The 23072-nt window shown below is 35.0% G+C and overlaps 1 protein-coding gene across 2 annotated transcripts in view; it reads left to right on the top strand.

The window, feature by feature from the left end:
* IL6ST (interleukin 6 cytokine family signal transducer) overlaps positions 1 to 23072 on the top strand; it is a 42279-nt gene that overhangs the window by 4850 nt on the left and 14357 nt on the right. The window contains exons 2-10 of one of the 2 annotated variants that reach the window (XM_049649478.1): positions 1890 to 1969; positions 6712 to 7017; positions 7875 to 7995; positions 14712 to 14878; positions 15411 to 15565; positions 17299 to 17458; positions 20193 to 20275; positions 20927 to 21137; positions 21667 to 21849. In XM_049649478.1, coding sequence (XP_049505435.1) covers positions 1906 to 1969; positions 6712 to 7017; positions 7875 to 7995; positions 14712 to 14878; positions 15411 to 15565; positions 17299 to 17458; positions 20193 to 20275; positions 20927 to 21137; positions 21667 to 21849 — 1450 coding nt within the window. In that variant the 5' untranslated portion in view covers positions 1890 to 1905. Of the gene's footprint in view, positions 1 to 1889; positions 1970 to 6711; positions 7018 to 7874; positions 7996 to 14711; positions 14879 to 15410; positions 15566 to 17298; positions 17463 to 20174; positions 20276 to 20926; positions 21138 to 21666; positions 21850 to 23072 lie in introns of those variants that run through there. The other variant, XM_049649479.1, reaches the window with a different exon arrangement.

Here is a 23072-nt window from a genome sequence, read left to right as displayed (position 1 = left end):
ATACACCTTGTCCAAGTAGATTTTGCTGGGTTTTTTTAATTGAGTTTTAATTTATAAAGAATAAAATTTATCAATTTTTACTGTACAGTTTGTTAGGATACAATTCCTCATAGGTCTCTTGAAGGTTTGCTTACAACCTTGAAAAATAGGGGTAATGTTTTCCTCCAGAGTAAAAGGCAAGCATGCTTACTGATGTTTTAAAAGATCTGGGTTTTTAAGCTCAGTCTTCTCTCCTGTAACATAACCCACTGTGTGTACAGGTGTTACCTGACTCTCTTCACAATGCTGTGTCGGAATTGGGGCTCAGGCAACTGGCGCAAGAAAATGCTGATAATCTGAAAATGCTGCTCCTGGTGTGAGTAATCAGGTCCTTTGTCTCTGACAACAGGAGTTTCAGGTCTTCTGCCAGTATCCATAGAACTGGCAGGCTAACTTGTTAGCTTGCAAGTAGGGTAAAATCTTAGAGCTTTCACTATTCTTTTTTTTTTTTTTTTTTTTTCATTTTTTTTTTTTTTTTTTTTGGGACAGAGAGAGACAGAGCATGAACGGGGGAGGGGCAGAGAGAGGGAGACACAGAATCGGAAACAGGCTCCAGGCTCCGAGCCATCAGCCCAGAGCCTGACGCGGGGCTCGAACTCACGGACCGTGAGATCGTGACCTGGCTGAAGTCGGACGCTTAACCGACTGCGCCACCCAGGCGCCCCGAGCTTTCACTATTCTTAACACAATTCAGTGAATTTTGACTATTGAACATTGGAATATTAAATGTGTAGTCTTGTCACCACCACAGTCAGGTCATAGAACATTCCCATCACCCCAGAAAGTTCCTTTGTGCCTCTTTACATTTATTCCCCTTCCCCACTTCAGCCCCAGTTAGCCCTTTATCTGCCTTCTGTCACCTTAATTTTGCCATTTGTTGAATATCCTGTAAATGGAATTATACAGTACATAGCCTGTTGTGTCTGGCTTCCTTCGTTCCACATGTTTTGAGATTCATTCATGCTATTGCATGTATCACTAGTTCATTCCCTTGTATTGCTGAGTGGTATGCTATTGTATGGATATATGATTGTTTGGGTATTTGTGTATCCATTCACCAGTTGATAGACATTTTTTTTAGTTTGGGACTATTATGACTAAAGCTGCTATGAACATTTGAGTAAAAGTCTTCATGTTGACATGTATTTTTAGTTCTCTTGGATACATTCTTAGGAGTGGAAATGCCCAGTGTTATTACGTGCTTTTAACTTGGTAAAGAACTGCCAAATTGTTTTCCAGCGTGTCTCTTTTATCTTGTATTCCTGTCTGGGGTAGTTTTAATTTGCATCTCTCATTATGAGTGAAGTTGAGAGTATCATTTCATATGTGTAAATTACTTGTATTTCCTTTTCTATAAATTGTCTGTTCAGCTCATCTTGCTTGTTTTTCTTCTAGGTGTTGGAATTTTTTAGTGATTTGTAGGCATTCTTCATATATCAGGGGTATTTTTGGTCATGGTATGAATTACAAACTTTTTTTTTTTCCATTTTGGCGAATAGCTTTTGAGGTTGGTTTTGGTGGGTTTTGCCATGAAGAAATTTGTCTCTCTGAAGTATTGTCTCACATAGTGTTTACTAATAGTACAAGTCTACACATCAAAAGAAACAGGATTGCTTTTTTAATTGATCTTAAAGTATAAGTTGTTCTCCATCACTATTTTATTAGCCATAACTCCAATGGGAATAAAGAAAAATGTTTTGAAGACTTAAATTTGTTTTCTGCATCCTCATAAAATTTTATCACCGTTTAGAAGATGATTATACAGTGGAAGCAAGAGCTTCAGAAGTTGTGTTATTATGTGTTGTAAGAGAAAAAATATTAAAGATAATACCATTGTATGTCTTTTACAGAAATATCTAATGCAAGATGTTGACATTGAAAACTTGGATAGCGCAAGCGTTGTTTATTTTCTTCACCACTGAATCTGTAGGTAAGATTCATGAAATACCCTTCCTCCCAGCATCACAAATTAGGTTTATATATTTTTATATAATTTTATAATTAATCTTATGTTTCATAATTATATAATTATTTTTATTTTTTTTCTAGGATCATTATTGAGAGAATAATGCTGTTAAAAATGATTTTGAAATGTAAAAATACTCCTGGTAAATTATAATTTGAGTTGAAACAGTCACCCAGTAATCTTAAATGCTGTTTCTGTATACTGGCAATAACTTTAAGGTGGGGAGGGGAAAAAATATATTGTTTTGTTGGGTTTTGGTTTTGTTTTTTTTTTTCAATTAATACATAGGGGAAAGTCTGTTACATTTAGTGGCCAAAGGTATCACTGAGCAGGAGTGTTATTGTGATACCAGAATAAAGAGGTCACTTGGAGCAGTACTGCTCAAACTAGACCACAACGTGATGCCCATCTGAGAACTGGTTGTTGTTACTGGTCCACTTAAGTACAGAAATTAAGAATAAATGTTAGAAGTTCTTAACAATTTGACATAGCCATGATACCCAAGCATGTGATCCCTGGACTTGTCTCATCAAAAATGGTACAGAGCAAAGATTGTGAAAGACTGGGGGGAAGAAAAAGCCATACTGATCTTTTCACCACAGATAGTTTGAGAAGCACTGCTATAAATCATCCCCTTTCTAAATCTAGGAATGCAGCTCTTTTTGAACACTTTAAGTGACATAAAGCTTATTTTGAAAATTGTTGCTATTTGAGAAATCTTTCCTTATTCTGAAGCCCAAATTTTTCTCCTTGAAATGTTTTCCCATTAACCCTAGTTCTAGAGTACTCCCACTTTCTCTTCCCACTGTTCAACTCTTCACATATTGAAGGACTTTGTTTATGTGTCTCTTGAGGCCTCTTTTCCCCAAATTGAACTTACGCAGTTATCCTAATTATTTTTTACAGCCTTGGCTTCTAACCCTGTACATGCTGATTACACTTCTCATCCTTCCCTTGGTTGCCCATAGCACCTTCAAAATACTAGACCATCCTACCTCTCACACTTACCAGCTGTAGGACTTTGGCCAGTTGCTTAATCTGTGCCTCAGTTTCCTGATCTATGAGATGGGAATAATAATGGTTCCTAACTCCTAGGGTTATTATGGAGATTAAATGAATTATTATACAGAAGGCATCTGGACGGTGCCTGGCCCATAGTAAACATTATAAAAAGGATAGTAATTATATAATTATTATTGAGGTTCGAATAAAATACACTTAAAAAAGTGAATTTAATGTACCAAAACTGGACTTGGTCTGAGTATAGTAATTTTATAATTTACTTTGATCTAAACATCATTTTTATTCAGTCAACATAGTTTTTTCCAGCTAAGATGGACTGTAGTTTCATGTTAAGCTACTAGCCAGTGAAAATTCTTAGGTTATTTTCACATGAATTACTTTTAAGCCATTTCTCTCTTACCTTTATTTATTTCATATCAGCCTGAATGGGAGGTATTTTCCTCTCTGGCATAGTTCATTATCTTGGTTTTAGCCTTCTGGTCTATTTTTTCAATATAATTTTAATCCTAACATTATGATCCAAAGTGTTGCCAATCCTTCATAGTCTTGTCCTTTGCTAATTTGATAAGTATGGATGTCTCTCTGTTTTCTGCCAAGTTATCAATAAATATGTTCAGAATAACAGTTATTGCTGTTTCACAAATTACTCTAAAACTTTAGGCTTAAAATGGCAATCATTATTTCTCACAGTTTGTGTGTCATGAATAAAATAGCTGGACTGTTCATCTTTGCTGTATGATATCTGGGACCTCAGTTGGAGTATTCTAAGATTAGGAACTAGAATCATGTGAAGGCACATTCATTTATATGTCTGGTGTTGATGCTGGCTGTAGTTTGAGGACTTTGCTGGGCTTGTTGGCCAGAACAGTGCATGTAGTCTCCCCATGTGACCTTGGCTCACCAGCAACATGTGGCTGGGTTCCAAGGACAAATGTTCTAAAAGAGAAAAAGAGAGCTAGTCAAAAGTTGTATTCATTTAATGATCTAGCCTTGGAAGTCACATAGTACACTCCATTAGCTGAGGCAGATCGGAGGGCCATTAGCACCCACACAGATCTGAGGGCAGGAGTTGACCCCATTTCTTTGTGGAAGGAGTATCAGTCACATTGTAAGAAGAGCACGTGGGATGGGATAAATATATAGGTGTGACCATGTTTGGAAAATACAATCTGGCACAAGGGCTAAGAGCAGGCACTTGAGCCTGCTCAACTCAAGACCTTTCTCACGCTGACTTTTTTTGTAGTGTTTTTTATATTTGAGTAATCAACCAATTAAGATTCAATTTAGTTTGAACCAATGGAATTTCTGTTTTTGTAACTCAGGAACAACCAAATAACAGTTTTGTAATGTTCATGCCATATTACATGTTATAGTATATTCTAATCCACATTTCTTCATCTTGTCTATGTAATTACCCCAACTAACTTTCTCAGATGCTCAAAAATTAAAATGCTTTCTTTCTAAACAATTTAATCTCAAATAACCTGGTAGCCCTGTAAAAATGGTATTAATTTAGCATAGGATGATTTTAATGAACCTGTATTTCACTTTGGAACATTTGTTCATTTCTGGTATTTCTCTTATTTTGTGTGTTTAAAAAGTGTTAATACTGAGCCTGTAGTTGTGTCTCATGTAGTTCTGTAAAGTGTATTGTGTACTTACTGTTCCTTATAATTACTTTAGAGAAAATAAAATAGGAGTGATTTTACCAAGGAATAAAGTGAGGTCTAGGGATTTGTAAGGACTGGCCCACTATCAGAGTAACTTGTTAGTACCCCACAAGATGAAGTTCCATACAATTGGAAGTTTAGAGTAATGCACTGGGACTTACTGTAAACATAAATAAATAATAGCAAGGTCATGTAAACATCCCACATTATGAGTTTTGAAACAAAGAAATACACATTCCTACTCTGGGCATTATAGGCTTTATGAGAGTCCAGGATTCCATTTTGGAGTACAGTTTTGACTGCAAAAAACTGTTTTTAATTCTTCCTGATGACTTTGAGAGAACCTTCCAGACCCTATCAGTGTGACTTGATTGTCTCTGGAGATTAATAATGATGATAGGCTGCCATTTATTGGTGGACTGTTGAATATCAGGCATTGAGATAGATGTTTTACATAAGTAATTTTTAATCTCAGAAACACTGGTTTAGTAACTTCATTTTCCAAGTGGAAAAAAACTGAAGCTCAGTTAGGATAGGTAACCACCCAAGAACCCATTGGCAAATGGGATTTTCTAGGGAAAGCTGCCTTACATTTCTGGGCAGTGAGGCTAGAATCATGCCAAGTAGTTGGGAATTTTATGTTGATGGTAGCAGGAAACCATTAAATAATTTAAAATAGGGAAATAGCATGATCATTTTGAATAGTAACTCGGGTAGTAGTATGCAGGATAAACTGGAAGGAGGTCAGGCCGTGGTGTAATGGCCTGAGCTTCAGCAGACAAAATAGGGCTGGTAAGAAAGTGGTTGATAAACATATTAAGAATCTGGAACCATGGGCGCCTGGGTGGCTCAGTCGGTTAAGCGTCCGACTTCAGCTCAGGTCACGATCTCGCGGTCCGTGAGTTCGAGTCCCATGTCGGGCTCTGGGCTGATGGCTCAGAGCCTGGAGCTTGCTTCCGATTCTGTGTCTCCCTCTCTCTCTGCCCCTCCCCCGTTCATGCTGTGTCTCTCTCTGTCTCAAAAATAAATAAACGTTAAAAAAAAAATTAAAAAAAAAAAAAAAAAGAATCTGGAACCAACAAGACTCAATGCAGTGTTGTTAAGTTGGAAGTTGGAGGACTCTAATTAGAGACATTGAAGGTGACTGCAGGCTCTCTGGCCTAGATCACTGGATGCACGTGGTGCTCTGAGCAGAGATAGAGAAATAATAAGTTTAAAGGGAACTGTGGTACATATATCTTTAGATGTGTTCACCTTAGAGTACTTACAGGAAATCTCACATGGATATGTATTTCAAGCTATTGAAAACAGTAGGAAGTTAGAGCTGGAGATAGGGATTTAGTTGTCATCCGCGTGGAATTGAGTATAGTTAAAGCATATAGTTGTGGTATAGTTATTTTTTCATGCAGTCTGATTTTTTTGTTTTTTAATATGCGATTTTATCCCATATACTTACTGCTAAAACATATATTTGGTCATCTTGTTCTAGTCTCCATGGTTTTTTTGTTCCCTTGCTGTTTACTATGTTGTCTGAATTTTGTTAAATGAACATGCATACTATCTTCCCTGCCCCCATCTACCCGCCCAACACCATTCAGGACTGGAGAGCAGACCCTACCACTGCCTCTTTTCTGGAGGGTTTAATTTAGACCTTGGGTCTGAATCAGGGAACAGGATTGGTGGTGGAATAAGTCTGAATCATGCTGCAGGCAGTCTCTGTTTCCTAAAGTAAAGTTGGAATAACTATCAAAAGGGCTGAAGCTTGCATACATTTTTCTTTTCATTAGCCTTACAATTTGTGTATTTCTTTACAAATTTAGGCATTGAATCCTGGCCTTTTTTTTTTTTTTTTTTTTTTTTTTTTTTTTTTTTTTTTTTTTTTTTACTGTGTATTCCTTTTTTCCTGTCTTTAGAGATAATTTATTCAATATTGAGGGACTGCTTTGATATAAAATACCATTTTGTACCAGAATAATTCAGTCCATTTTTATATTTTCTGTTGTTCCTTTTCAGGTGAACTTCTAGAGCCATGTGGTCATATCAAACCTGAATCTCCAGTTGTACAACTTGGTTCTAATTTCACTGCAGTTTGTGTGCTAAAGGAAAAATGCATGGATTATTTTCATGTAAATGCTAATTACATTTTCTGGAAAACAAACCATGTTACTGTTCCTAAAGAACAATATACCATCATAAACAGAACAGCATCTAGTGTCACATTTACAGATATATCTTTATTAAATATTCAACTCACTTGCAACATTCGTACATTTGGACAGATTGATCAGAATGTTTATGGAATCAGAATAATTTCAGGCTGTAAGTTTTGTTTTTGCCTTATTTCAGACTTTGTTATGACTGTTGAATTACATTTGTAATGTCTGTTGGATTTTATGAAATGTGGCAGTTTGTTGGCTTGGTGGCTTTTGGACATAATTAATTTAAAAAAATAAGTTTTGAAGCGGAACTATATTGCATTAATAATATACAAAAAGCCTGAAGAGTAACATAAGTTTTCTCTTTTATGCAAGTCAGGTATCCATCAGTTTTCTAAAAAAATGTTTTGACATGAGACCCACAAAACATTGTTGAAGTTTATGAATGTAGTCATAGTAACTTTCAGTATCCCTTAATTGCTGAGAAGATGCACATATAAAGCAACTAACTGGCGAAAGTGAAGAAATACCCTATGTCAGAGTAAATAAACTTAGTGTGACCCAAGAGTGGATTATCAAATTTATGGATACCCAAAACCATAATTTTGGGATTTGCTTTTCCTCCAGCAGAGTTTTGGAAAGTAATAGGAAGAGAAATATAATTATTTTTGTTTCCATTTAAATGCCTTTAATAACATATGCAGTATTATTAAAATAAACTTCATGGAGAAATCAGTTAATATTGATATCCAGTTATAAATGAAAATTGATTTTGTGTAGACAATTAATTTGAAACATATGAGTTATGACAGTTATTATAGAAAATATGTATTATTTAATCTAAAAAGTATGAGTGCAAGTAGAAAAGATTAGTTTTTTAGTCATCAGTCTTCTATACTTTTTGCTTAGGTTTGTTAATTTATCATCTAATTTAGGTTTTAAATATCTTGGGTAGTATATAAATTGTATGTTAATTGTGGTCAAAAAGCTTTTTGAAATTTGCTGATTTTTCCCTATTAGTGCCTCCAGAGAAACCTAAAAACTTGAGTTGCATTGTAAATGAAGGAAAGAAAATGATGTGTCAGTGGGATCCTGGAAGGGAAACATACCTGGAAACAAACTTCACTTTAAAATCTGAATGGCAAGTTGTTCTTGTTTTTTGTATGTTAAATTTAGTAAATTAGTCATTTGTGGAGTTTTTATTTCTTCAAGTAGAAATATTAAATGCAAAATTCTAAACATTTTTTCATTTTAATGCTTGTTTGTTTGTTTGTTTGTTTTGAGAGTCAGCAAGCGAGAGCACAAGCAGGGAAGGGGCAGAGAAAGAGGGAGAGCCAAGCAGGCTTTATATTGTCAGCATAGAGCCCTATGTGAGACTCGAACTTCTCACCTGAGCCAAAGTCAAGAGTCGGACACTTAACCCACTGAGCCACCCAGGTGTCTCAGATTTTTAGACATTTTGTTTAAGCTTTTATTTTAGAACATCTGAAACATTTAAAAGTGGAAAGAATAGTATAATAAATCCCCATTGTGTTTATCATCCAGCTCTAGTAATGATCAGCTCATGACCAATCTTATATATATCCCACCCCAGGTTATCTTAAAATCTCAGACATCATATCATCTCATCCATAAATATTTCAGTACATATCTCTAAAAGATAAGGACCCTTTTTTAAGACCCCTAACTACTGGGGCACCTGGGTAGCCCAGTCAGTTTAAGCAGCCAACTTCAGCTCAGGTTATGATCTCACTGTTCATGAGTTTGAGCCCCGTGTTGGGCTCTGCACTGACAGCTCAGAGCCTGGAGCCTGCTTCCAATTTGTGTCTCCCTCTCTCTTTCTCCCTTTCCCCTTTCACGCTCTGTCTCTCAAAACTGAGTAAACTTTTTTTTTAAAGTACCCATAACTACATACCATTATTATACTGCAATAGAATTGAAAATACTTCAGTATATCGTTGCATTTTCAGTTAGTATCATGTCTCATGATATATAAGTATATACATCTTTTTAATATTTTTTTAGTATAGTTGACACAGTTTTAAAATAGTTTGAGCTGTACAATATAGTGATTCAAATTCTGTATACCTTGTGCAGTGCTCACCATAAGCATAGCTACCATCTGTCATACACTATGACATTATCGTTGACTGTATCACCTGTGCTCTGTCATGAATATATGTATATATTTTTACATGTGTTCAAATCACAATCTAAATAATCTCTATGCATTGCAAATTAATAATGTTTTATAAGTTTGTCTTTACCATAGGTTCCACCTGGTTTTCTCTTCTTTCTTCTTCTTTGCAATTCAGTTGTTAAAGTTGCAGTTACACATTGTTTAACATGTTCCTTTGTGCCCTCCTAAAAATTGCTGGTACATCTAGACAATCAGATTTTTGTGTGGTATCTTTTTCTTTTTCTTTTTTTTTTTTTTCAAAAGTAATTTGTAAGGGTGGTGTATACCTCCAGTCAGGAACCACCACATAGTGTTTGTTTCTTTTTCTCTTTTTCCTCTGTTTTTTTTCCTAAAGGTACACACCACCTTTTATCTTGATTTAAACTGGAGTGATAAGCAGTTAGACAATTTATGTCTACTATTTCTGACAGTCATTTTTATCTTTTCCATTCCTATTGTGAAATAATTGATATATATCACTGTGTAAGTTTAAGGCGCATAGCATGGTGGTTTGATTTACATATACTGTGAAATGATTACCACAATAGGTTTATCTAACATCCAACTTTTCATGTTGGTATAATTTTTTTAAAGAGGAAAAAAAATTTCTCCTTGTGGTAACTTATAAGATTTATTCAACATCTTCCCTGTGTATCATACAGTAGTGTTGGCTATGGTCATGTTGTACATTATATCCCTAGTACTTAGTATCTTAAAACTAGAAGTTTGTACCTTTTGACTACCTTCCTCCAATTTCCCCTCGCTCCTCCCACCGCCTTTGGTAACCACAGATTTGATCTCTTTTTTGGGTGAGTTTTATCTTTTTGTTTGTTTGTTTTAGATTCCACAAATAAGTGAAATAATAAGTATTTTTCTTTCTCTTATGTCACTTAGCATAATGCCTTCAAGGTCTATCCCTGTTGTCGCAAACAAGGAAAAGATTAATTTTTTAGTCACCAGTCTTTTATTATGTCCATGTCCATACTTTTTGCTTGGATTTGTTATTTGTCATCTAATTTAGATTGTGAATATCTTGGATAGTATGCAAATTATATGTTATTTGTGGTTACAAAAGTTTTTGAAAATTGCTGATTTTTCCCTTTTATTGAATGCAGAAAAAAACTTTAAAATTTGAGTTGCATTGTGAATAAAGGAAAGAAAATGATGTGTCAGTGGGATCCTTGTTTTTCATGGCTGAATAATATTCCATTGTGTATATAAACCACACTTTCTTTATCCATTCATCCATTGATGGACCCGTACGTTGTTTCCATACTTTGGCTGTTACAAATAATGCTGCTGTGAACAGGGTGTGCAGATATCTTTTCAAGTTAGCAGTTTTTATTCATTTGGATGTATTCCCAGAAGTGAAATTGCTGGATCATGTGTGGTAGTTTTATTTTTAATTTTTTTAGGATCCTACATAATGTTTTTCATAGTGTCTGTAGCAATTTTCAGTTTCACCAACAGTGCATATGAGTGCCCGTTTCTCCACATGCAGGCCAGCATTTATTGTCTCTTACCTTTTTGAAGATGGCCCTTCTAATAGGCATGTGGTGGTATCTTATTATGGTTTTAATTAAAATTCTTCTCATAACAAGTGATGTTGAGCATCTTTTCATGTACCTGCCGCCCTTCCATTTATCATCTTTTGAGAAAAATCTAGTCAGTTCTTTTGTCAATTTTTTATTTGGGTTATTTGGTTTTTTGCTGTTGAGTTGGATGAGTTCTTTATATATTAAGAATATTAACCCCTTATCAGATCTGTGGTTTCCACATATTTTTTTCCTATTCTTTAGGTTGTCTTTTCACTCTGTTGATGGTTTCTTTGCAGAAGATTTTTAGTTTATGTAGTTCCGCCTACCTATTTTTTATTTTTGCTTGAGCTTTGAGTGTCGTATCCAAAAAAATCTTTTCCAAGATCCATGTCAAGCAGCTTTATTCTTGTGTTTTCTTTTAAGAGTTTCATGTTTTGAGGTCATACATTTAAGTCTTCAATTTTTTGAGTTAATTTTTGTGAAGGGTATAGGATAAGGGTATAATTTCATTCTTTTGTATGTGAATATCCAGTTATTCCAGCACTATTTATTGTGAAGAGGGTCTTCTCTGTCAGGTATTCTTGGCTTCCTACTCAAGTATTAGTTAGCATAATTAGTTGATTTTGACAATCTATGATATTAGCTCTGTCTTGTCTTTTCTACCTTGATACCTGTAATTTGAGAGGAATCCTGTAGTTTGCATTTGAATGACTTAAATATACTTTAGTTTCACTTTTTGATATGACCCAAGGAAGCACTAATAGGTTTTGAGTGTTGCTTATCTGTTTGAGAAGCCTGAAGTCACTAAGATAGGTTAATCTAACATGGGGCTCCGGGGTGGCTCATTTGGGTTAGGAATCAGACTAGAGCTTTGTAGAGTAGGACTCTGTGCTGGCAGCTGGGAGCTGCTTCGGATTGTGTGTGTGTGTGTGTGTGTGTGTGTGTGTGTGTGTGTCCCCTTCCCCTGCTCACACACTCTCTCTCAAAAATAAAAACATTTAAAGAAAAAAGAAAAAAAAAACAAGAAAACCTAACATCAAATTAGAAGCCAAGTAACTTGCACAGGAGGAATATATAGAGAACATTGGGTGGTTTGGCTAGAGCATAATTATAATTAGGGCAGGGTGCATAGGCTAGATTTTCTGGTTTTCAAAAATTGGAATTACAATAAAAACTTTTTGTGGTAGTTCAGTTTTCAGTAGCAAATGCGTATGTAGAGGATCTTATTAAAATTGAGACTTATTTGAAAAAAAAAAAGTCGATTTCTTTGACTATTCAAAGTCTTTTCTGTTTCCACATAAATTTTAGGAGTGTTTTCCTCTACTTTTGTATAAAGAAAAAAGCCATTGGAATTTTGATAATGATTGCGTTGAATCTACAGATGGCTTTTGGTGGTGATAACATTTTAACAATATTCTTTGAATTCATAAACACAGAATACCTTTCTTATTGTGTCTTCTTTGATTTCTTTCATTAGTATCTTGTAGTTTTCAGAGTAGAGATCTTTCACCTCCCTAGTTAAATTTATTTCTATTTTATTTTTTTGATGCTATTGTAAATGGGATAAATTTATTTCTTTTTCAGAAAATTCTTTTAAGTGTAAAAATACCGCTACTGATTTTTGTATTTTAATTTTGAATTCTACAATTTTACTGAATTCTTTGATTAGATCTAACAGATGTTTTGGTTGAGGATTTTTGCTTTTCTGATACCAAGATTGAACAGTGGTTTCAGGTGTGTTGTCAGCTCAATCCATTGATTATAAAATTTCCCATTCTTTTTTTCTTTTTCTTTTTTTTTTTTTTTTGCAAAGACAGGTTTTGTGTACTAGACCTGGCTTTGACATGACTGACACACTCTGCAGACACAAGTAAAAATTGATTATAAACAAACTGTTCTTGACAGCAGTTTTTATCAAAGCTGGAAGAACTTTGTAGTGAACATTTATACAGACCCATCACCTAGATCCTGCAATTAGCATTTTACTGTATTTGTTTTATCACACAGATATGTATCTATGCATCCTTCTTTTCACCTTTTTTAATGCATTTCAAAGTGAGTTGCAGAAATTAGTATACTTCACCCTTACACGCTTCAGTGTTTACATCATTAATTAAATGTAATTAACTAGACAGTCACCCATAGCTTTTGTGTTTTCATAAAATTTATGTGCATCTTAAAAATACATACTTTATTATTAGTCAATGAGTTTTGGCTACTACATACAGCTATGTAACTCAAACTCATATCAAGATTTAAAACATAATCATACCCCCAGAAAGTTCACTTATGCTCCTTCCCAGTCAGTCCTAGCCACCACCCTGTCTCACCCCATCCCACAGGGCAGCTACCTGTCAGATTTTCTTCACTGTAGATTTTTGCTTGTTCTGAATGTCATGTAATCATACAGTGTGTACTCTTCTGTGAATGGTTTTTATGACTCAGCAGGATGTTTTGGGAATTAAATCGTGTTGTTTCCTGTTAGTGTTTCACTTAAAGGTTTGAGCCATCATCAGTGATCATTATTTGTACATGAGGTACAAAATAGTGGTATTCCATCTTTTTTTTAAAGTGGATATACTCAAAACTTCCTTTGATCAATCATTGGTTACCCTGAGGTACACAGTTCTTGGAAGGAAAATGATATTGGTATTTTTCCCTTTACAACTAGTTTTATGATGACTTAGTTCCCTAGCATCCTCCAAAGGTAAATAATGAATGGTTTATCCCTTCATTATGAATTCATATTTAAATATATTTGATGTGTTTCGGTCCATTACCATTTTTCTTGGTACTCACATTGTCCCATTTTGGTTCAGAGGAACTTCCTCAGGTTGGCTCTTCCTTTGACTTTACTCATTAGTCTTTGACAGCTTTCTTCATTTCTGATATGATGTGATTTTCCAAGTTCATTTTCTAAGTTCATATGTCATGCCTCAGACCTAGAATCAGCCATTTCCCAAGTAGCCATGTTTCCATTTAGTGGGAAATATCATTTCGGGACTACAGTCTGGGTGCTAGGGGAATTTACTGGTACTGGGTTGTTGTTTCTTGGCTTTTTGGCAGAAAGAACTGGGAAGTGTCTTTAAGGTAAAATACATCATGAACTAATACCAATGTTTCCGATTTAAAATCTGGACTGTTTTTACTTAATTTCATTCATCTGACATCTACATCTCCTTTCTTAGCTGCTGAAAACCTTAGTTTCCAACAACACCAATATAATTATTCATTTGCTTTAACTCACAGTAAACACAAGAGCTGCGGAATAACAATGCCAGTATCAGCACCAACAATAGGAATACTAAGCATTATAAGATTATTTTTCTTTCATTAAGGATATAGTTAAATTGCTGTCTTAAAGTTACTTAAAATAATTTTCTCTGTGTTATATTACCAACTCAACATCATAGTTCATGTATTTCATTTTGCTTTTGATTTTTAGGAATTTTTTTAATTGACATAATATACAGTATCCTGTTGGAGGTATACCTCAGTAATTCATAGAAGTTACCTGTTTTGTTTTGGATTTCACTTACCCTTCTATTTAAAAAAAAAGTGTGTGTGTGTGTGTGTGTGTGTGTGTGTGTGTTTAATTGATGTATAACTTAAACATAGGTGAGTAAATATCATAATATCATTTAAACTTTGGTGATAAGAATTAGAAAGTGGTTGCCTGGGTTTGACTGTAAAGAGGCTAAGGGAATTTTCTGGGGTGACAGAAATTCTTATCCCTATCCTCCTGTCACCTCATAACATATTATGCTTAGAAAAGGCATACTGTGCTTGAAGAAAGACGTCGCAGGTACAGTAAGGATCCTGTTTCAGAAATGGAAAGAAACGGTAGTAAGATTACAAGAAATAGATTTTTAGAGAAAGGTCACTGAAGATAGAGCATGGTATTATAAATGTAATGTCCGTGGAGTAAAAATTTGAAAATAATTTTGTGTTGTAAGGTATAAAGCAAACTCAAGTTTTAGAGAAAATTTATTTGTTTTTAATGATCAACAATTTATTTCATACTTATAATTACTTCATTTATTTTAAGCAGTAATAATCTGGGTCTCATCAAATAACATTTTTCACTCTAATGTTTTGAAATCTATTTTTAATGACCGGTTCTTCCATTTTTGTATTTAGGGCAACGGAGAAGTTCGCTGATTGTAAAACAAAACGTGACACCCCTACCTCATGCACTGTTGATTATTCTCCTGTGTATTTTGTCAACATTGAAGTCTGGGTAGAAGCAGAGAATGCCCTTGGGAAGGTTACATCAGATCATATAAATTTTGATCCTGTAGATAAAGGTAGTTATAACACTGAATTTGAGAATTTATTAGATTTAATGGCTTATTAATTAGTTTTTCAATTTTAATGTAGAAACAACCACTTATTATCTTAGTGACTTTTACAAATTCATTTTATCAACATTAAAAATAATTTGGAAAAAGAAAAATATCCATAATCCAACTGCACTCATAGCAGTTTTTATTTTGAATGTTATCTGCTGGTATTTGTGCAGTTACCAAACAGTATTTATGGCATAGTAATCATGGTATGTGGGGTCCATTTTTATTGTGTTTTTCTTTGCCTATAAATATCTGTCTTTGGATATTGGAACCTGAAAAACTTAACAAGCATAATAAATTGACAAAGAAAACTAAAATTTCTTCAGAAACGTTTTCTCTTCGTTATAATAGTATGACATAAGTACTGTTTTCAGAAAAATTAGTTCATATGGTATGAGTAAATCAACATAGTGAAATATAAGAAGTATATTTTGAGTCTGTATAAGAAGTTGTAAAAATGATAAAAATTCGGATTTATTTTATTCTTCAGTGAAGCCCAATCCACCACATAATTTATCAGTCAGCAACTCAGAGGAGCTGTCTAGTATCTTAAAATTGACATGGATCAACTCAAGTATTCAGAGTTTTATAAGACTGAAATATAACATTCAATATAGGACCAGAGATGCCTCAACCTGGAGCCAGGTAACTTGCAAGTTACTGTTTATGCAGATAGTCTTAGAACCCTCTAACCTAAAAGTTTCAATATACTAAGGTTGTGAATATATGTAATATTTTGTTTCACACCTCTTCTTGATCTGTATTTCATGCAAGGGCAAACAGGAAGACATTTGGATAGAAAATATAGTCTTGCTGAGTACAGTAGCCTTTAAATGAAGTATGGAAGGGATGTAGGGTGGCAAGAAATAGTATTTTTGGTGGGAGGTGAAAGGAACACAAAAAATAAGAATTAAGTGGGGGAGTATATGAAGAGATTATATAGCAAAGGTAGAGAGCAGGGTTTAACTAAATCTGGAGGCCAATTTCATCCTGCCATCTGTTCTTATAAACAAAGCCACACTCATTTTTTTTAATATTGTCTTTGGCTACTTTGTGCCACAGTGGACGAGTTGAGTTGGAACAGAGAATATCTGGCCCACAACCTAAAATATTTACTATCTAGTCCTTTTTAGAAAGCTTGTCAACCTCTTAGTAGAGGAAGGAATTATTGGGGAACTTCTAAGCCTGAAAAGGAAAAGAATAGTGTACCCAGAGATGATGCTATCACCAAAAGAAGTACTTAGAACTTTTTAAAAGGATGTCTGTCACCATAGCTTTGTGTTCCCCATAATATTCTTTGTTGTAATTTCATTTATCACTAACAGTATGCTTTTGCTTTCTCTTATTGCAGTAATGAGTTCATAAGGGATTTGAGCCCATGACCTTACTACTTCTGCTCTCCATTCCACTTAAAGGGCTCAAAATAAAACCAGAAAAAGCAACAAACAAAAATGGATTAATGCTTCATGTTGTACAGAGAGGATACATACCTAAACTTCAAAATATTTTTAATAACATAGAATCTTAATTCACTGATAGAAAAAAAGGCCCCTATTTTTGTATTCAATATTGGAATCCCATAGTAGTAGAAAGAATCATTTATCTTTATTCTCTCGTTTCCTGAAAACCAAGTTTATATGCAATGATAGTTTTTATTTTTCTTGATTGGGCTTCATTTTGCCTATCCAGAGTTACACTCTGTTCTTCTCTACCCTACTCTTTGTCTTGGAATGCTGACCTGTATGAATTTCATCTGTGGGTTCACATTGTCTCTGGTTTCCTAGTGAATGTGATTAATGGGAGGAGGGGGAAGAGGGCCTAGCACAAGAGAGGAGAGAAGTGAAGTGAAGTGAGCATATTTATTTTCCCTGCTTCTTCCCTGGAGCTGCTGTCTCTCAGCCTAAGGTCACTGGTCCTGTCAAGTTAACCCTGTCTCACCCTCCTCTCCCAGTTTCTGCTACTTCCCCTCGTCCCTTTGGGGCTAGGGGTGGTAACAGCGACAAGCCCCAGAGTACTGACCACTGCCTAAGTTTTCCCTACACTCTACCCATATTTCCTTTAGTAAACCCTTCTTGAATTAAAGTCTAATTGGAATACGCCATCTCTTTCCTGCTGAGATCCTATGTGTTACAGGCTTCATGGAAGGAAGATATAAAAATCAAGAAAAGGAAGGAAGGATTAATAATAGATAGTTCCATACTTCCCAAATCTGTTAACTTACTGACTCTGACTGCTTTTTGACTTGCATTTATTTCTTTTCAGCGTTTGTTTGTTAGTTCTCTTTTATTAAATCAATTTCTAAGATCTTAATGGAATTTAGGACACTTATAATAAATTCCATGGGGTTTTTTTTGTTGGTTGGTTTGCTTTGATTTTAGATTCCTCCTGAAGATACAGCATCCAGTAGAACTTCTTTCACTGTCCAGGACCTTAAGCCTTTCACAGAATATGTGTTTAGGATTCGTTGTATGAAGGAAGATGGTAAAGGATTCTGGAGTGACTGGAGTGAAGAAGCCAGTGGGATCACATATGAAGACAGTAAGTAATTAAGATCCATGAAGAAGTAAAGGTTTGGAATTATGGCTATGACTTGTGTCAGGTCTTAATAGTATAAACCTCATTGCTTCTTACTTTGTGATCATTCTGTTCAAACTTATATTTTACACTTTTATTTTTAAGGACCTAAAGATATAAAATGTGCATTATTGATTGTGTAACTCTATTTGATTACTAATGAAAGAAGATTACCATGGAATTTTTTTTTCCATGGTAATGAGAAAACCATTGACATAACAGTTAAATCCAGAACATTTTATTAAAAGGGAATGTTTCACAGTATCCCTAACTAGAGAATCATATCCTGAGTCATTAAAATAACGTTAACAAAATATACCATAGACTCTCACTATCAGAAATATATTTGTACTATATTTTTATTCATTTTTTTCCCTTCCATCACTTAATAAACCCCTAGAAAAGGATCCTAAAGTTTAGGTTGGTTAGTTTATTATCATTTTCCCTTTTTCCTCTCCACGATCATATAGGGCATACAGTGCACAATCCAAAAGTTATAAAAGGGTGTATGTTATAAGGTAAGATTCCCTCCCCAAAACACCTAACATTACTAATTTATTGTATAGCAATCAAGAAGTAGTCCTGTGGCATAGAGATTTTTCTTTCTGAACATTTTTCATTCTAGTTTCACCCTTTAGATGTCAATAGCAACAACTATGGCTTTAAAACCTTCTGTACCACATCTATCCCTTCACTTCCAGCTCTACTAGCAGTTTAGATAGGTGAAGTGACAATCTCAAAAGGCAGAATAGTAAACTACCCCTCTCCACTAAGAATTTTCTCTTATTCTCATAAATGACATGAAAGAAAGCAATCCTGCTGTTGCTGAATTGGGTCCTGAGTTGGGTCCTCAACCAGATTCCTTTGTCTTGGCTGGGAATTCTTTTTTTTTTTTTTAATTTAAGTTTATTTATTTATTTAGACAGAGACAGCGCAAGTGGGGGAGAGGCAGAGAGAGAATCCCAAGCAGACTCCACACTGTCAGCACAGAGCCCAATGTGGGGCCCAAACTCACAAAACTGTGAGATCATTACCTGAACCGAAACTGAGAGTCAGATACTTAACCAACTGAGCCACCCAGGTGCCCCCAGGAATTCTTAAACTGGCATCATAGAGGTCTTGAAAGCTGGTTGGGTCAGTTTGGGGGGCAGGGGTTGCTGAACTACTTTAAAATGTGGACAGATTATTGTAGTTAGTGCCTGTGTGCATTTTCTGGGGAGATGGTACATAACCTTTGTCAAATCAAAGAGATACCCAGAAAATTATGAGCCATTTAGATAAGCATTTCTTCAACTTAATGAATGATGCCTCCAGGTTCTTTTCATGTTAGGAAATCTTTCTGGCCTATAACATTTTTTTTTATAATTTCTTGTATGCTTATGCGTGTGTATCTATTTGAACCCCTTATACTGGCACTCTTTTCCCCAGCCTCCCTTGTCTGCCTTTCCTCTTTGTTTTGTCCTCTGTAATTACCTCTTTATAATGAGCACATCACAGTTTAGATGTTATTCAGATCCTTTTTTGAAAAATCAGTTGATCCTATAGGAATTTTGAAAACCTAATTACTAGCATTTGATATTTGGTTTTATAAGTTTATCTATTTATTTTGAGGTAGAGCACACACATGCACATATAAGCAGGGGAGGGATAGTGAGAGAGGAAGGGAGAGAATCCCTAGCAGCCTCCAGCACAGAGCCAGACGTTGGACTTGATCTCGGGAACCCGTGAGATCATGACCTGAGCCGAAATCAAGAATCAGGTGCTCAAACGACGAGCCACCCAGGCGTCCTGATCCTGTAAAGTGCTTTTTCATTTTTCACATGTTTGGTGATTATCACAACAGTACTATGAATTCATTTTTATTATACTCTGTTAACAGTCATCCCACCGTAAGATAATAAACTTAACCCATATTTATTCAATTTATTATTTTTTGTATTCTCATATATGTACATTTAGGGTTTTTTTTTCTTAATGTGTATTTATTTTTGAGAGAGAGAGAGGGAGAGAATGTGATTGGTGGGGGGAGGGTGCAGAGAGGGAGACAAAGAATCCAAAGACTTGTGCTGTCTATGAAAAGCCCAGCATGAGGCTTAAACCCATGATCTGAGTCGAAGTCAGAGTCTCAACCGACTGAGGCACCCAGGTGCCCCACATTTAGGGGTTTTAAATGTATATTTAAATATGGTTTTTCGGTTTAATTTTTAGCAGTAAGAAATGGTGATGCATTTTTGGTATACCTTAGGATATATTTGTAGCTTTACAATTTTAAGATAAAAAAAGCATTCTAATCTATATCATCAAGCTATCTTCCTCTATAAAGGAAGACCCAGGCATGGTGTGCTGCAATGGGAAAAATGCTAGCTTAGGGGTTCCTGGGTGGAGCTGTTGGTTGAGCTTCTGACTCTTGATTTCAGCTCAGGTCGTGATCTCACGGTTCATGGGTTCAAGCCCTTCATCCGGCTCCATGCTAACCACACAGGACCTGCTTGGGATTTTCTCTCCCACTCTCTCTGCCCCTCCCCCATTCTCCCTTTGTCTCTCTCCTCTCTCTCAAAATACATAAACATGTAAAAAAAAGATACATCATGTGATTGAATGGCAAGAATAAGAACAAAGTAAGAGAATAATTTCCAGGATTATATTTTACTGCTATGATAAAAACTTTTATTTTAAAAAGTTTATATCATTTCTTTAGGACCATCCAAGGCACCAAGTTTCTGGTATAAGATAGAGCCATCCCATACTCACAGCTATAGATCTGTGCAACTCATATGGAAGGTAAAGAAAAAAAATGCATGTTTATATTCTTTTATTGCTTACATAGTACATTTTTATGGCATTATGAGTGTAATTTTTTTACTTACATTTTTATTCATCTTAATATCAGCAAAGCGTTTAATAGAAACAGAGTTTTATATATACTACATAAAAGGATCATGAACTGCAGTTCACAGATACTTCACAGTTCTATGAAAGTTTGTAAGAAGGATCCTGTCTGTCCTTGAACTTTCCTGAGTGCCTCATAGAAAATAGTTAATAAAGGTTTTGGGTAATCAAACTGTATGCCAATAATAGGAATTACACAATGACTGTCAAGTCCATAAGTGTTAAGGTGTACCATACTAAGAAATGGTAGAGAGAAAAGTACTCCAGCATAAGATGATTTAGGGCCAGATAGTCACAGGGCACAATAGTTTACAGAACTAAAAGCTAACAAAATGGTGCTACTTTACTTTTCCTGTTAGTCAAAGTCATGTGTTTACTCTTCATTCACTATATAGTAGTTTTACTTAAGGTTGTGAGTTGAAAATGAGGTTGCCAGTGCCTTTCAGTTTAACATGGAGGCTTGACGTAACAGCAGAATTTGTGAACATGAAAAAAAATGATTAAAGATTTGTTAAATACATTTTTAAAATTATTTTATTATAGACGTTGCCTCCTTTTGAAGCCAATGGAAAAATTTTGGATTATGAAGTGACTCTCATAAGATGGAAATCACGTTTACAGAATTATACAGTGAATGACACAAAATGGACAGTAAACCTCACAAATGACCGTTACATAGCAACTCTGACAGCAAGAAATCTGGTTGGCAAATCAGATGCAGCTGTTTTAACTATCCCTGCCTATAACTTTCAAGGTTTGTATCTGTGAGATGGGAAAAGTGGTTCATAATACATATACATAATACATATTCTAATACCTAATACATAATTATTCTAAGACTGCCTCTTCAGTATCGATTATAATAGTTTTAGAAATCAGTCAGCAATGAAATAATTCATTCCATTATTATGTGGCTCACTTAAACTTTGAAGTAAACTACTTATTTGTTTGCTCATTTTCTAATTACCTGGTTTTCTTAAATATTATTTAAAAGCTTTGGGAGCCATATATGAATATGACTTAAATATATTGTTTATGGCTTTCAAAGAAGAAAATATTTCCATTTACATACACAAAACATTTGAAGAATTTGGGGAAAGGAAGAATTTTAGTTTCAAAATAAATTTACTGTCTATTTGTAAATTATAATAAAGTGTTTTTGTTAATGAAAATACATATTATATACTACAAAAACTGATAGCAAGTTTGGAAATGTAAAACATCAAAATTTGAAATTTTTTAATGTTCATTTATCATACCAGTTTTCAAATTTTGTTTTAAAGCTACTCGCCCGGTCACGGATCTTAAAGCATTTCCCAAAGATAATATGCTTTGGGTAGAATGGACTGCTCCAAATGAATCTGTAAACAAGTATATACTTGAGTGGTGTGTATTATCAGATAAATCGCCGTGCATCCCAGACTGGCAACAAGAAGATGGCACTGTACATCGCACCTTTCTAAGAGGTATTCCTATCTAGAAAAAACTTAAGTTGAAATCCTTTGTGTAACTCTTCAGACAGATTTTTCTTTTACATATTTTTGTCTGGTTTACAGATATTGTGGTCTATTGAAGAGTTTCAGTTTATGATAGTTAAAAGTTACATATAGTTTTCTCGATGTGTGACTTTTTTTTTTTTTAATTTTTTTTTTCAACGTTTTTAATTTATTTTTGGGACAGAGAGAGACAGAGCATGAACGGGGGAGGGGCAGAGAGAGAGGGAGACACAGAATCGGAAACAGGCTCCAGGCTCCGAGCCATCAGCCCAGAGCCTGACGCGGGGCTCGAACTCACGGACCGCGAGATCGTGACCTGGCTGAAGTCGGACGCTTAACCGACTGCGCCACCCAGGCGCCCCGATGTGTGACTTTTATCAAGTTACATTTAATCTCACGGAATGAACTACAGGATCTGTTTATGGACAAAGCAGAGTTAATAGTATCTTCTATTTATGGTTCAGTGTTTTGATCATCAAAGGAGCACTAACAAAACTGTAAAGTAAAAGACAAATCTAAGATAATCTGATCGCTGCTGGTAATTAGTTGAATGGTTCTTTACCTGATTTAACTTCCTCATCCTTCAGTGAGAAGATATTTTCCTATAGCATATGAATGACTTGTGTTAATAACCTCTTAAAGTTGTTGAATAGGGGAAGCAGAACTAGAATTCAGATTTCCTTACATCTTTTAACTGGAAGTTCTAATGATACCGTAGAGCTCCAAAGTGGTAGATTGCTCTGCATTTTAAGGTACAACTTTTTTATGTGGCTTTGAAGAGAACAACTTTAAAGACAAAACACTCAGCTTTTATGTGTTTTATTTAGTAAAGAAGGATAACCGTTAGAATTCAATTATGAATAATATGATTGCTGAAAGAAAAGCTCTAAGCAAAGACATATCTGCCATAAAATTTTGTGAGCTTTATTTATGAAATAGGCTGTTTGGCCCTCATTAACCTATCATTTAAAAAAACAATAGGGGCACTTGGGTGGCTCACTCAGTTAAACGTCTGACTCATGGTTTCAGCTCAGGTCATGATCTCACTGTTTCCTGAGTTTGAGCCCTACATTGGGCTCTGTGCTGACAGTGCAGAGCCTGCTTGGGATTCTCTCTCTCCCTCTCTATGCCCCTCCCACCTCACGCTGATTTCTTTCTCTCTCAAAAATACATAAATAAGCTTAAAAAAAAAA

Source organism: Panthera uncia, assembly GCF_023721935.1.
Source record: "Panthera uncia isolate 11264 chromosome A1 unlocalized genomic scaffold, Puncia_PCG_1.0 HiC_scaffold_17, whole genome shotgun sequence".
Lineage (NCBI taxonomy): Eukaryota > Metazoa > Chordata > Mammalia > Carnivora > Felidae > Panthera > Panthera uncia.
Note: the sequence above shows the minus strand (reverse complement) of the source record. Positions and strands in the feature narration are given on the sequence as shown.